Source organism: Dryas octopetala, chromosome 4 (assembly GCF_963921425.1).
Source record: "Dryas octopetala chromosome 4, drDryOcto1.1, whole genome shotgun sequence".
Taxonomy (NCBI): Eukaryota; Viridiplantae; Streptophyta; class Magnoliopsida; order Rosales; family Rosaceae; genus Dryas; species Dryas octopetala.
In genome coordinates this window covers 11525990-11541271 of record NC_141369.1, presented here as the reverse complement: position 1 = coordinate 11541271, position 15282 = coordinate 11525990, and the positions used below count along the sequence as shown (strand labels likewise).

Below are 15282 nucleotides of genomic sequence, written 5' to 3'. Positions count from 1 at the left end.
AGAATTGGTCTTACAAGGCTTCCACCGTTTAGTTGGGATTGAGTGATGTTGTTTGTTTTTACTTTTTAATTATGGTATACATTATTTAAATCAACCTCCAAAAAAATAAATGCCAAAATCAATTAACCTTATTATTTGATATCCTTTGTTTATATTATATATTTATGCTAATGTTGTGTTTATGTCTAAGACAAAGTTGTTTCAGGGTTTGAGTTAAGCATTTTGGGTTGGGAAAATTAGGCTGAAGGGTCATTTATACCCATATATTGGTTTAAAGGCCCTGTATTGTGCAAAATGACTGTATTGTCCATGTATTCTTCTTCAATGACCAAGGGTTCCTTAATGTGGTCCAGCACCAGTCTTATCAAACAATGAAAAATTTGGATGTATTGTCCATGCTTTGGTATAGGACAATGATAAGATTCTCGATAAGAGTTTTGCTGAAAGTGGCTACTGCTGTTCCATAATTGCAAAATATGAAGATGACTTATGGCTATGGCTCCATCATGTTCTCAATATTGTGGAGTTCTTCGTCAGTGAGGATATTTCAAAAATGCTAGTTGTCTCCTTTTGCTTGTGTTTGTTGTTATAGTTGTGCGATGAGCTTCTCAAAAGCTTCTTGTGTCTATATGCTTAATGGCGAGAGAAAAGAAATATATACAAGGAACGTGTTTATCAAGATAATAATATATTAGGATAGTATTTTCCTATTTTGAAATTGAAGTTAAACTTAAAGAAACAGAGAAAGATGAGTTAATGAAAACTTACTAAATATTATTGTTTGATTGCTTGAGTACACGAGGTTGATTACAGATGTGAAAGAGAGAGAGGATTGGAGAGCAGGGAGCACAAATTTTTTTTTCTTCTCTTGGCCGTGCTTTGCAACATGGAAGGCCTCATGCATATATATGCATGTTGAGGCACGCTAGATTACAAATGAAATCGAATATTGCTATGTTTTGATTTGAAATTAATTTTGCCATGCATGGTTCTACAAACGGACATTGTTGACGAGGGAATCTATTTTTTCTTTAGAAAAAGTTGCTACATCTGTAAATCAGTATTTCATCTGTATCAACGCTGCATCGGTGCATATTTGACTGTATTTGCATCAGTGCATATATGTGATGCATGGTGCATCTGTTGGTTTTGGTCTTATGCTATTGTTGCTTTTGTGGGTTCACGGGCCTAGTTTTAGATGCTGAAATGGGGCTTTACTCTTGCTTGGAAATTGAAAGTATTTTGGCTTTAGACCAAGTATGCTTGTATAGGGCCTTGGAATCTAATTGTCCCTTTTGGGTTTAGGAGATCAAGATAAGAAATATTTTGGATTTTGGTATTTATAACTTATATTGGAAAAATAATTATTTAAAAGTCCAGACTATTTAAATGACTACTTATTATGATCGAAAATGCCACATTGAAAAATAGAAGGGTTAATATAAAAGCTTTTGCAAATTCTTTTTGTTATATTAATAAAAATCGAACTCCAAACTTATTTCAATCTTAACAATTAACATATTATTCTATTCTATCCTGGCTCACCACTGTAGCTAACCGTGAGACTTCGGTTTGATGAAAGACAAGAATATATGAAAAAGAGAATAAATAAAAAAAAGTCATATAAAGTTATAAACTCGTACATAAATTCCTTACATTTGTTCAAGACAACCCCGCCACGGCGAGTCAGGTGTATGGGCAAGTCATTGTGTACCCTATTCAACACCATACACATCCCAACCTCACGCTCTCTGTCCACAAACACTTCTAAAGCTCTCTCTGAACAACTCACTAATCTCTGCTCCAAAGGACATATCAAAGAAGCCTTTGAGAGGTTCAAATCCGAGATATGGTCAGACCCATCTCTCTTCTCACACCTCCTCCAAGCATGCATACCCAGCAAGTCACTTCCATTAGGAAAACAGCTCCACTCTTTGATAGTCACATCTGGGTGTTCCTCAGACAAGTTCGTATCCAATCACCTCCTAAACCTGTACTCCAAAGTTGGAGGCTTGCAGGCAGCTATAACTCTGTTTGGTCATCTGCCAAGGAGAAATATTATGTCTTGTAACATTTTGATTAATGGGTATGTGCAAAAAGCTGATTTGGAAAGTGCCCAGAAGGTGTTTGATGAAATGCCTGAACGGAATGTGGCCACGTGGAATGCGATGGTCACGGGTTTGACCCAGTTCGAATTTAATGAAGAGGGTTTGAGTTTGTTTTCAGAAATGCATGAGTTGGGGTTTTTGCCTGATGAGTTCACATTGGGTAGTGTTCTTAGGGGGTGTGCAGGTTTGAGAGCATTGCACGCGGGGCATCAGGTTCACGCTTATGTGATGAAATGCGGGTTTGAGTTCAATTTGGTTGTTGGGAGCTCTTTGGCTCATATGTATATGAAGTCTGGTAGGTTGGTAGAAGGAGAAAAAGTAATTAAATCAATGCCAATTCGCAATGTGGTTGCTTGGAATACGCTGATTGCGGGGAAAGCCCAAAATGGGCATTCCGAGGAAGTGTTAGATCAGTATAATATGATGAAAATAGCAGGATTTAGACCTGATAAGGTCACATTTGTGGGTGTTATTAGTTCGTGTTCGGAATTGGCAACACTTGGACAGGGTCAGCAAATTCATGCTGAAGCGATTAAAGGTGGGGCTAGCTCTGTTGTTGCGGTGATTAGTTCATTAGTTAGCATGTATTCAAGATGTGGGTGTCTTGAAGATTCTCTGAAAGCTTTCATGGAAAGTGAAGGTGCAGATGCTGTATTATGGAGTTCCATGATTACTGCTTATGGGTTTCATGGACGAGGAGAGAAAGCAATCGAGCTGTTTGAACAGATGGAGCAGGAAGAATTGGAGGCAAATGATGTTACTTTCTTGAGCTTGCTTTATGCCTGCAGTCATTGTGGATTGAAGGAGAAAGGAATTGAGTTCTTTGACTTAATGGTAGAAAAGTATGGACTGAATCCTCGACTAGAACACTATACATGTATGGTTGACCTGCTTGGCCGGTCTGGCTGTTTGGAGGAAGCCGAGGCAATGATCAGATCAATGCCTGTTAAAGCAGATGCTATCATATGGAAAACTTTGTTATCCGCATGTAAAATCCACAAGAATGCAGACGTGGCAAAAAGGATTGCTGAAGAAGTTCTTAGGCAAGATCCAGAGGACTCAGCTTCCTATGTACTGCTCTCAAACATTCATGCTTCAGCTAGAAGGTGGCAGGATGTTTCTGAGGTGAGGAAAGCCATGAGAGATAGAAAGGTCAAGAAGGAGCCAGGTATAAGCTGGCTGGAAGTTAAAAATCAAGTTCACCAGTTCTGTATGGGTGATAAATCCCATCCACAATCTATGGTGATTGATTTGTATCTTAAAGAACTAACGTCAGAGTTGAAGTTGCATGGTTATGTGCCTGATACTGGCTCTGTTTTGCATGACATGGATAACGAGGAGAAAGAATACAACTTGGCACACCATAGTGAAAAGTTGGCTATTGCTTTTGCCTTAATGAACACTCCTGAAGGTGTACCAGTAAGGGTGATGAAGAACTTGCGCGTCTGCATTGATTGTCATGTTGCTATTAAGTACATATCTCAAATCAAAAACCGAGAAATTATTGTACGTGATGCTAGTAGATTTCACCACTTTAAAAGTGGGAAGTGTTCTTGCGGAGATTACTGGTAAACAGAGGTTCTAACTTATACTGTTCCACAGTCAAGAAAATTATTTGTCTTCATCTCATTTAGAAATTTTTGACTTTTCTTGTTCATTTTTGTGCTTGTAACCATACCATTCTTCAATGGAGAGAACTTTATTTTATACAACTCAATTTAGAAGCTTCTGATCAATGATCATGTATGGTATCTCCAATACTAGTTCACTCATTCAAACTCGTGGGCGATATATAAATATGTTTTACTATAATAAATCTTGCCCTCTCCTTCTCTCTTTCTAAATCCAGCCAGCATTCTGTTACAAGAGGAAGAGCCTAGGGAGTGGACTTCTTTAAAGGAAACATGGCCTTATACACAACTGGTTTACAGGACGACGAAACTTCAATATATGGTTAGGAATTTTAGTTGTAACATTCTTTGTAATAGGATATTTTATTGATACTGTAACAATTCTTGTAATAGGTGGTGCCATCTTGTAATAGTTGTAACTTTTGTATACAATGTGATGATAAGGAAGACAGAATTGGAGGAAGTGGAAGATGATATTGAGCGAGTTCTTGGCATGCCTATCTTGAGGTTTTCATAAGTTGACTTGCAAGTTGCAAGTTGCAAGTTGCAACAGAGGATTTCAGGGAAGAACTTGGCAGCAGAGGCTTTGGATCTGTGTTCAAAGGAGTTTTGGTTGATGACACAAGGATTGCAGTAAAGAGGTTGGATAACAGAGGTCAAGAGATGAGGGAGTTCCTAGGTCAAGTTGAAACAATTGGGAGCCTGCACCATTTTAACCTTGTAAGGTTGATTGGATTGGTATATGAGCATATAACTAATGGGTCTTTAGACAATTGGATTTTCAAGAGATCAGAACAGATAAATAGTCTAGATTGGCAAACTCGAAAGAAGATTATACTTGACATAGCCAAAGGGCTGGCTTATCTTCATGAAGACTGTCGAGAGAAGATAATACATCTTGATATAAAACCGCATAACATTCTCTTGGATGAAAGTTTCAATGCCAAAGTTTCTGGTTTTGGGTTGTCGAAGCTAATTGCAAGAGATGAGAACCAAGTGCTAACCAGAATGAGAGGAACTCCTGGGTATCTTGCTCCTGAGCTGCAGCAATCAATAGTCACTGTTCAAGTTGATGTATATAGCTTTGGAATTGTTCTTCTTGAAATAGTTGCCAAAAGGAGAAATGTGGATCACTCACGGTCAGAGTCTAGCTTCCATTTACTTCAGATGTTGCAGAAGAAGGCTGAAGAGGATGGACTGATTGATATTGTGGAAAGATTTGCAAAATCATAGGGAAGAAGTGGTGAGGATGATCAGGATTGGAGTTTGGTGTTTGCAGAATGATTACACAAGAAGGCCTCTCATGTCAACAGTAGCGAAGGCCTTGCAAGGAGATATGGAAGTAGATCCAGATATCATCTATAAGTTTACTTATGCAATGGCTTTGTCCTCTGCAGTAAATGATCACATTATTTCAGTGGCACCACAAGAATCTAATCTTTCTGCTCCAAGATGAAAAGCAAGGTAAAGTAAACTAGAGCATTTTGAAATTTTCATTTGTTATATATCCTTGTTTGCAAACAAAATAAAAAATTCATATAAGTTTGCATGTGGTCAACTATATAAATTTTCTAAATATGATTTCAAGTGCAAGTTGAGCCTGCCAGCAATTGGAATATGATTCAAATCTGACAAGACACTCTGAATAAGAGTTTGCAACTTCACTTGGTGCATTCCCACTACTTCCCTATTGAAATCCTTTAGCTTAATTATCAAACAAGAGGAACCATGTGCATCAATAAAGTTTCATTGTAAAGAGAGCAGCTAGCTATAGCTCTTCAGTCTTAAGTTGTTCTTGACATGATTACCAACCAACCAAACATTAATACTTCATTAGGCCTAAAATAAAATCGATCCATAAAACTTTTAATCAAATTATGTAGGAATCTGTTTCACATGTTTTAGGTTCGATTAGCAATGAATTTATGCAAGACAATTGAGCTCAAGCTTGTTTGTTTTCCAGCACTGTCTCAATCATTTTATGGGGAGTTAAACCTAGCTCTTGGTATCATTTTGATTGTGTTCACTGAGCTTGTGATCATTACCCTATGATATTTGATTGTCAATGAACTGGTCCTTTGGCAGATAATTGCTAGCTAATGAGAATATAGTTCCATGAGATGGTGAGGTGCTCATGCTAGTCTTGCTAGAGGTCTTGGAATGGTATTCCAGTCTAAGATTTATGTTTAAATTAATATTAGTTTTCTAAAGGTTGGCTAAGGAAATTTCTCTCTCATTGCTCATCTTCTTGCAGTTGTCGACAAATTAAAAGGTATAATTTACATATTCATATGGCTCGAAGAACAGAACAATGACGAATTTCGTTAGCCAACCTCAGGTGACATTTAAAGCTATTGTAGGTAGCAGAGATGAATATGGTCTTGCAGCTAGTTTCTGTTGGGAGAAGATTTTGGGTTGGATGTCCCAATTTTCTTTCGGTTTCTATTTATCTTTGAATGCAGCTTGCAAGCCGCTACCAAAATTTACAAGTTTGGCATTCTAAACCTATGTTGAAATTTGCGTTGTTAATAAAAATGTTCAACAGGGAAGGGGTCATCAAATCCACAAATTGATGCATGAGCTATTAAGTTCTTGCCAAAATCTGTCGTTAATTTTAGGAAGATGAATACCATGCATGTTATGCCAGAATATAATTTGAATCAAAACACCACTAGCTATGTATGCCTCTCCGCATAGTAAAGTTGACTGTGTCTATGTATGAGGTTTTGTCTCGAAGGTCTTTGTGTAAATTAAGGAGATATCCTTCTTAACATATGCAATATTGGACTCTTACTTATCTGACATGAGACAATTGTATTTGATCTACACAATCCCTAACACTTGTGTTGTGCCAAGGGCCAGCCAATTTAAATCACGGGATGCTTAATAAATGTTTATTATTTACATGATAATTTTAACGTGATACTTGATTCTCAGTCAAACTTGGTTTCCATGCCGTATGCTGTGGTCTATACATTATTGATTTTTCACTTTAGTAATCCCTGGATTTGAAAAGTCTAGTCCTCCCAATTGGTCAAAAATAAAAAAGTCTAGTCCTCCATCACCTTTTCCGCGTTGGGTTGTCGTCAATCGACATCTGGGTCAAGGTCAGTTGACTCCATTAAGAGCCTATGGGGTTAGTATAATAGTATTGCATGTTTTTTTAGGTCAATTACAAAATACCTACGTTAACATGTAACTGTAGTGTCACTTACAAGTTGTACACGATAATTTAAGATCCTCAATTAAGTACACAACTTCTTCTCCATTATACATTTTCATACATCCGTCAACACGGTTGTAAGTTATTTTCTTTTCCAAGATGAAGGATCAACTATCATAAGCCTTGCCCTCTCCTTCTCTTTCTCTAAATCCAGCCGACATTCTGCTACAAGAGGCAAGGCCTAAGGAGTGAACTTCTTTAAAGAAATCATGGCCTTTAACATAAACAACTGGTTTTCAGGACGACGAAGATTCAATACATGGTTAGGATTTTTAGTTGTAGCATTCTTTATAGTAGGATTTTTTTGGGATGCAGGAACACTTTTTGCAATTGTTGGTGGTGCCATTCTTTTCTTAACTTTCGTATACAATGTGATCATAAGGAAGACCCAATTGGAGGAAGTGGAACAAGATATTGAGCGAGTTCCTGGCCTGCCTATCATGAGCTTTTCATTTGTTGACTTGCAAGTTGCAACAGAGGATTTCAAGGAAGAACTTGGCAGTGGAGGCTTTGGATCTGTGTTCAAAGGAGTTCTGATAGATGGCACAAGGATTGCAGTAAAGCGGTTGGATAACAAAGGTCAAGGGATGAGGGAGTTCTTAGCAGAAGTTGAAACAATTGGGAGCCTACACCACTTTAACCTTGTGAGGTTGATTGGATTTTGTGCAGAAAATTCATACAGGCTTCTAGTGTATGAGTATATGATTAATGGGTCTTTAGACCATTGGATTTTCAAGAGATCAGAGCAGACAAATGGTCTAGATTGGCAAACTCGAAAAAAGATTATACTCGACATAGCCAAAGGACTGGCTTATCTTCACGAAGACTGTCGACAAAAAATTATACATCTTGATATAAAACCACATAACATTCTGTTGGATGAAAATTTCAATGCCAAAGTTTCTGATTTTGGGTTGTCGAAGCTAATTGCAAGAGATGAGAACCAAGTGCTAACCAGAATGAGAGGAACTCCTGGGTATCTTGCTCCTGAGCTGCAGCAATCAATAGTCACTGTTAAAGTTGATGTCTATAGCTTTGGAATTGTTCTGCTTGAAATAGTTTCCAAAAGGAGAAATGTGGATCGCTTGCGGTCAGAGTCTAGCTTCCATTTACTTCAGATGTTGCAGAAGAAGGCTGAAGAGGACCTACTGTTTGATGTTGTGGAAGATTTAGATGAAGACATGCAAAATCATAGGGAAGAAGTGGTGAGGATGATCAGGATAGGAGTTTGGTGTTTGCAGAATGATCACACAAGAAGGCCTCTCATGTCAGCAGTAGTGAAGGCCTTGCAAGGAGATATGGAAGTTGATCCGGACATCATCTATAAGTTTTCTTATGCAATGGCTTCATCTTCTGCTGCAAATGATCATATTATTTCTGTTGCACCACAAGAATCTATTCTGTCTGCTCCAAGATGAAAAGCAAGGTAAAAAGAACAGAGAGCAGTTTGAAATTTCCATTTGTTATATATCCTTGTTTGCAACTAAAATCATAAATTCATTAAGTTTGCATGTGGTCAACTATATAAATTGTCTACATATGAATTCAAGTGCAAGTTGAGGCTACCAGCAATTGGATTATGAGTGAAATCTGACAAGACAGTTTGAATATGAGTTTGCGATATCACTTGGTTCATTCACACTACTTCAGTTCCCTATAAAAAGCCTTTAGCTTAATTATCAAACAAGAAGAACCATGTGCGTCAATGAAGTATCATTGGAAAGAGGGCAACTAGATATAGATGTTAAATTGTTCTTAAAATGATTAGCAACCAACCAAACATTAATCAGACCTACAATAAACTTGATCTATATAACTTTTAGTCAAACTATGTGGGAATCTGTTTTTTCATGTTTTATGTTCAATTAGCAATGACTTTATAGTAGAAAATTGAGTTCAAGCTCATTTGTTTTCCAGCACTGTCTCAATCATTGTCTGGGGAGTTAAAGCTTGCTCTTGGTATCATTTTGATTGTTTTCAATGAGCTTGTGATCATTACCCTATGGTATTTGGTTGTGATTTGTGTTCAATGAGCTAGCGATCATTACCCTATATATGTTATTTGATTGTCAATAAATTGGTCCCTTTGGCAGATAGTGGTTTCTCTTAATTGCTAGCTAGTGAGAATTACTTCCATAGGAGATGGTGAGGTGCTCATTCTAGTCTTGCTAGAGGTTTTGGAATGTTATTTCCTCTCTAAGAATTATGTTTAAGTTAATTTTAGTTTTCCAAGGAAATTTCATCTCAATATTGTTTGCCTTCTTGCAGTTGTTGACAAATTAAAAGGTTAAATTTACATATCCATATGCCCTCGGAAGAACAGAACAATGACGAATTTCGTTAGCCAACCTCAGGTGACATTTAGAGCTATGATTGGTAGCAGAGACAAAGAGGGTATCACAACTAGTTTCTGTTTATCCTCGGAAGCAGATGCTAGCTAGCCGCTAATGAAATTTACAAGTTTGGCATTTTAAACCTCTGTCGAAAATTGCATCGTTAATGAAATTGTTCAACCGGGAAGGGGGCATCAAATCAAAAAATTGATGAATGACCTATTAAGTTCCTGCCAAAATCTGTATATTTTAATTCAAAACTTTTGGACTCTCGTATCTGAGAGTGGGACAATTTTATTTCATACACCTTAATACTTATGTAAAAATGGGGAGTGTGTTGTCTCACATTAAAAAATTATAGCCTCGTGTAGGTTTTTCCAATTGGTAATAGAAGAAGAGGCCAAGAACATTATAAACATTTACTGATTTACATACTGTTATAATTTTTGACAACAACTTGTGCTATCAGCCAGCCAGTTTAAATCACCGGATGCTTAGCTCATGTAGTCATGTTTATTATGTACATGATAATTTTAACGTGATACTTGATTTCTCATCCAAACTTGGTTTCCAACCCGTATGCTGACTATATTTTAATCACTTTTCACTTTGTACCACTTGGAGTTGAAAAGTCTAGTCCTCCATCACCTTTATTTTCATTTCTGTATTTTCTGCGTTGGGTGAGGGTCTGACTGCCGACATCTGGGTCAAGGTCAGTTGACTTATTAAAAGGTTGGGAGACTTGAGTTCTTGTTTTATGTATGCCATAACAGTCTTCTTTTCTTCTTCTTTTAAAAAAAAAAAAAATTTATTCAAGGAATAGAATAGCAAAAGCTGAACTCTTAGCTGTAAATGTGTGGTAAGTGCTCTAGCACTGAAAGTATTAGTCTACATCTCGCCACAACAGTTTAAAATTCAACATGAAGGATTAACAGTTGCATCCAAAATACTGATAAGAAGGCTTGGTTTTTTTCCATTAACAACATATTACATGCATTTATATCTGTACATACATGCATTTATATCTGTACATACATGCATACATACATACATATATTGTCAAATGTGTATGTGGCATTGTGCTAAGAAAGAAGCTGTCGGCAAACATGAGATTTGATCAAATGATATTTATGTTTTTCACATTTCCATTCATGGAGAGAGCAAAAATCCAACTGTTGTCATAGTCATAGATATGAGGTTAAAGTGCTCTAGTACTACTGTACTACCACTTGAGCTAAAAGTTCACATATTTATCGAACTATATTTCTAACCAAAGAAATCATCCCCAAATTATAATAAGTCCTCTGTTTCTATTAATTTGGTCATACATTTCAGTATGAAGTATTCATTTGTTTTTTTCAACTATCACATGTCTTGCTCTCTATCTCTCTCTAACTCCAGCCAACATTCTGTTACAAGAGGCAAAGCCAAAGCGCAGGGACCATTTTAAAGAAATCATGGCCTGTAATCTACGCAAACTGAGTTCCAAACAGCAAAAGATTCTTATAGTTTTAGCAGTACTTACATTGATACCGATCACGGCAATATGGGCTGCTCTTACTAATCCTCAAATAGTATTAGTTACTAGTATATATGGTATTGGTGTCCTTGTTGTTATAGTTATCATATATTTTGCGATTACATGTTGGAAGGCCAAATTGGATGGAGACGGGGAAGACAATATTGAGCTAGTTTCCGGATTGCTCAAGAGCTATTCATACCATGACTTGCAAATTGCAACAAGGGATTTCAGTAAAGTTATTGGCAGGGGAGGTTTTGGACATGTGTTCAAAGGGGTTCTAGCAGATGGCACAACAAGGATTGCAGTAAAGCGGTTGGATAGAATGGGTCAAGAGGTGACTGGGTTCCTAGAAGAAGTTAAATCATTTGGGAGCCTACACCATTTTAACCTTGTGAGGTTGATTGGATATTGTGCAGAAAATTCAAATAGGCTTCTAGTGTATGATTATATGCGTAAAGGGTCCTTAGACAAATGGATTTTCAAGAGATCCGAGCAAAGTGAACAGAACAATGGTCTAGATTGGCAAACTCGAAACAAGATTATACTCCATATAGCCAAAGGGCTGGCTTATCTTCACGAAGACTGTCGACAGAGAATCATACATCTTGACATAAAACCACATAACATTCTCTTGGATGAGGATTTCAATGCCAAAATTTCTGATTTTGGGTTGGCCAAGCTAATTGCAAGGAATGAGAGCCGAGTGATTACTGGAACCGGAATGAGGGGAACTCTTGGGTATGTTGCTCCTGAGTTGGAACAATCAATATTCACTGTTAAAGCTGATGTGTATAGCTTTGGAATTGTTCTTCTTGAAATTGTTTCCCAAAGGAGAAATGTGGATCGCTTGCGGTCAGTGTCTAGCTTCCATTTACTTCAGATGCTGCAGAAGAAGGCTGCAGATCAGGACCAACTTATCGATATTGTAGAAGATTTAGACGAAGACATGCAAAATCATGGGGAAGAAGTGGTGAGGATGATCAGGATCGGAGCTTGGTGTTTGCAGGATGATCATACAAGAAGGCCTCCCATGTCAACAGTGGTGAAAGCCTTACAAGGAGATATGGAAGTAGATCCCAACATCATCTATAAGTTTGCTCATGCAGATTATGCAATAGCCTCCCCTATTGCTGCAAATCATGATCATCACATTATTTGTGTGGCACCAGAAGAACCTATTCTTTCTGCAGCACCGCAAGCATCTATTCTTTCTGCTCCAAGATGAAAAGAAATTAAGGTAAAAACAACATAGAGCATTTTGAACTTACCTTTGTAAACAATTATTTCCATTTGTTGTCCTTTGTTTGCAAAATAATGTTAGAAATCATTAAGTTTCCATGTGAGCGACTATATAAATTAATTTCTATATATGATTTTAAATGCAAGATGAGCCTGCCAGAAATTGGAGTATGATTGTAATCTCAAAAGACAATTTGAATAAGAGTTTGCAATTTCACCTGGTTCATTCCCACCACTTCCCTATGTAAAGCCTTTAGCTTATCTAACAAGACTAGGACCAATGTGCATCATAAAGTATCATTGTAAACAAGGCAGGTAGCTATAGCTCTGAAATTGTTCTTTAAATGATTAGCTACCATTAGGGCCAAAAATTTATCCATAAAAGTTAAAAACAAATTATAACTTATGTAGGAATCTGTTGCATGCTCTAGGTTATATTTTGCAAAATATTTGGGATTACAGGGCTGTTATTGATGAAGTTCATTTCATTGGAGTTTCCCAGCACTGTCCCAACCATTTTCCAGGGAGTTAAATTAACCCATTTGACCCTATCATATCTCTCTTTGTGTACTGTGTGTTTCCTGAGAATAATGTCAAAATTCATGGCGTCTTCATGGTCATGTAGGTGGGGGCGTGAATGCATTCTGTATAAGAGTTGGGGTCTTCATCTTTTTTTGTTTTACTTTCAGATGTTTACTTATTGCATGATGGCCACCATGTGGAATGCATAATAGACCCATTCATGCTTGTAAGTTGTAACTAAGCTATACCACTCTGGTGCGAAATGGTAATCCAAGGAAAGGATATGCATATCATGAATTCTGCAACATTGCATCTTTGTGCTCCTTTTTCGTTAAATCCATGCACTCATGCATTTGTACCATTTGTTATTTATACATCAGTGAAATTTCTAATGATCGTGGGGTTTTGTAGCTCAAGTGGTAGAGAGCATTTACTCCCACACCTAACGTACATCAGAGTTATTGGTTTTATGCACCAGTGAAGCTTCTCATGGTCGTGGGGTTCTCCACTCCAGTGGTAGAGTACATACCGCCGCACCTAACATCATAGTTCAAAGAGTGGCAATATCATAAGTTAATTTATGGCCTTATCCTTTGTCTAGGGATATGGATATTTTCTGTTTATTGAGCTGCCAGCTAACTCTGTTTATTACAACAGATTTTCAGGAGAAGGATGTTTGGATAAGCTAGCAAGAGGGTGCTCGATAATCGATAGAACCCCAGTTATTTGGATTTGTCTTTTCTGTTAGACTCTACAAAATTCATCCTTTTGAGTATGTAATATGATTATTGAATTAAGGAAGATTATGCTAGATTAATAGAGGTTTTGAAATTTTATTATCATTCTAAGAATTAGGGGTGGGCATCGGGCGGGTGGGAGCCCAAACCATCTCCGACTAATCGACTCGGGACTAAACGGCTCGGATCTCAGTCGGGGACGGGTCGGAGACGGTCCGAAAATGGGTTGGCCGGGAAGGAGAAGGAGAAGCAGAAGAGAGAAGATGCCGAGAAGGAGAAGGTGGCTCGCCTGAGAAATGGTGGCTGGTGGAGGTGGTTCTTGTGCTGCAATGGTGGACGATGGTGGACGGTGACGGAAATGGAGGTGGTTGGTGGCAGAAATGGAGGTGGTTGGTGGCGGAATGGAGGTGAACGGTGACGGAAATGGAGATGGTTGCATACTTGTAGTGCCTGAGAAGATGGTGGCTACTGGCTTGCCTGAGAAGATGGTGGCTGGAAGCTTGGCGGGCGGGCCGGCTTCGACGGTCGGTGGAAGGGGGCGGGCCGACACCGGCCCGTTAGTGATCGGACGGGTCGGCTTGCTGCTTGGCGGGTCAGTGGAGGCGGGCGGGCCGAGTTTGGACGGGTTGATGCCCACCCCTACTAAGAATTATGTTTAGATTAATACTAGAAATTGTACCCGCCGCGATGCTGCGGGTGCTAAAAGGTTATAAAATGTTTAGAAGATTTATAAAATATTTGTTCATGGTCTAATAAAATTTAGGTTCAAGTACATTTACATCCACCAACTATGAGGCCTATTTCAAGTTGGTCCACGTACTATTAAAAATTTCAAATGCACACATAAACTAACCAAAACATACCAAATTGCCCCTCCCCATCCAGCATTCACTCTAGGGGTAAAATCGGATTTCTCTCTTTTCTCTCATTTCTCTCTCTTCTCCCACATCACTTTCTCTCTTCTCTCTCCTCTCCCCCGTCTCTTTCTCTTTCTTTTTTTTTTTCATTCTCTTCTCCCTTCTCTCTTCCATCTTCCATCTTCCATCTTCTTCCTCTCCCTCTCCTCTCCCCGCCTGGCCCAGCTCGCCCAGCTTGCTTGAAGGCAACAGTGGAAGCTATTCTGCAACTCCTCCTCTGATGCTCCAGCACCAGTTCTCCGGCGAACCAGTCAAGCTTCTCGAAATTGCTCTGCTCACCAATCCTCTTGCCACCAAAAAGCACAGATTCAACATTCCTATGTTTCAGCATTTCCTCTGCTAATCCCACCAGCATCTGAACATTGTTGGGGCTTGGGTTTGTATCTACATTTGGTCCACGCCTCCCCAATTAAGCTTGTCCCATTTGCCTGGCACATACCAAAATTGCCAAAATATGAGCCTTCAATTACACATAGTTAAAGAAAAAGTAATAAGAATTTCCAAATAGTTTATTAATTTGTTATGCTTGTGTGAACACTGATTCAGAAACTAGGCATGCAGTCAATAAAATCAGCTCCTAGATGTGTTGCGAAAGAATAAGAGAGAAGAGAGAAAAGAGAGAAAGTGACGTAGGAGAAGAGAGAGAAATGAGAGAAATCCAATTTTACCCCTAAGATGAATGCTTGAATAGATGGGGAGGGGCAATTTGGTATGTTTTGATTAGTTTAAGTGTGCATTTGAATTCTTTAATAGTTCGTGGATCAACTTGAAATAGGCTCTATAGTTGGTGGATGTAAATGTAGTTGAGCCTTTTTAATGGAAGAATAATACTTTATACATATATATATAGAAATCTAAATATGTTTGTAAATATTGACATGAAAATGTTTGTTCACTAAGTTTAATTTACAAAATGTGCATATATGGCATGTTTTATATGTTGATTGTTTTGTTAAGATATTGTTCATAACTTAATAAACCAAACATCATTCAAAAAAACATTATAATAGGTGGTGAGACAATTGTGTGTCATAGTAATCAAAAGATTTG

The 15282-nt window shown here is 38.0% G+C and overlaps 3 protein-coding genes and 1 pseudogene across 5 annotated transcripts; all 4 read left to right on the top strand.

Moving 5' to 3' along the window:
- The first annotated feature begins 1619 nt into the window (after positions 1-1619).
- On the top strand, positions 1620-3890 carry LOC147286813 (pentatricopeptide (PPR) repeat protein). Its single transcript, XM_086242110.1, has one exon. The coding sequence runs from the start codon at positions 1695-1697 to the stop codon at positions 3678-3680; it is 1986 nt and encodes a 661-aa protein (XP_086098236.1). The 5' UTR covers positions 1620-1694; the 3' UTR covers positions 3681-3890.
- A 122-nt stretch (positions 3891-4012) lies between these two features.
- On the top strand, positions 4013-5331 carry LOC147286812 (G-type lectin S-receptor-like serine/threonine-protein kinase SD2-5 pseudogene; annotated as a pseudogene).
- Positions 5332-7099: 1768 nt separating this feature from the next.
- On the top strand, positions 7100-9819 carry LOC147286811 (G-type lectin S-receptor-like serine/threonine-protein kinase SD2-5). Of its 3 annotated transcripts, none has more exons than XM_086242100.1 (3): positions 7100-7224; positions 7345-8388; positions 9231-9818. In XM_086242100.1, the coding sequence occupies exons 1-2, from the start codon at positions 7172-7174 to the stop codon at positions 8378-8380; spliced, it is 1089 nt and encodes a 362-aa protein (XP_086098226.1). In that variant the 5' UTR covers positions 7100-7171; the 3' UTR covers positions 8381-8388; positions 9231-9818. The 3 variants fall into 3 exon arrangements, with proteins under 3 accessions (XP_086098226.1, XP_086098227.1, XP_086098225.1); XM_086242101.1 differs by having other exon boundaries at positions 7101-7224; positions 7349-8388; XM_086242099.1 differs by having other exon boundaries at positions 7106-8388; positions 9231-9819.
- Positions 9820-10546: 727 nt separating this feature from the next.
- Positions 10547-13423, top strand: LOC147286810 (G-type lectin S-receptor-like serine/threonine-protein kinase SD2-5). The gene is made up of 2 exons (XM_086242544.1): positions 10547-12054; positions 13236-13423. The coding sequence occupies exon 1, from the start codon at positions 10753-10755 to the stop codon at positions 12040-12042; it is 1290 nt and encodes a 429-aa protein (XP_086098670.1). The 5' UTR covers positions 10547-10752; the 3' UTR covers positions 12043-12054; positions 13236-13423.
- Positions 13424-15282: the final 1859 nt, after the last annotated feature.

Bases quoted from the DNA above. Each gene is read 5' to 3' on its own strand.
- LOC147286813 (XM_086242110.1), top strand. From the start codon at position 1,695: ATGGGCAAGTCATTGTGTACCCTATTCAACACCATACACATCCCAACC.
- LOC147286811 (XM_086242099.1), top strand. From the start codon at position 7,172: ATGGCCTTTAACATAAACAACTGGTTTTCAGGACGACGAAGATTCAAT.
- LOC147286810 (XM_086242544.1), top strand. From the start codon at position 10,753: ATGGCCTGTAATCTACGCAAACTGAGTTCCAAACAGCAAAAGATTCTT.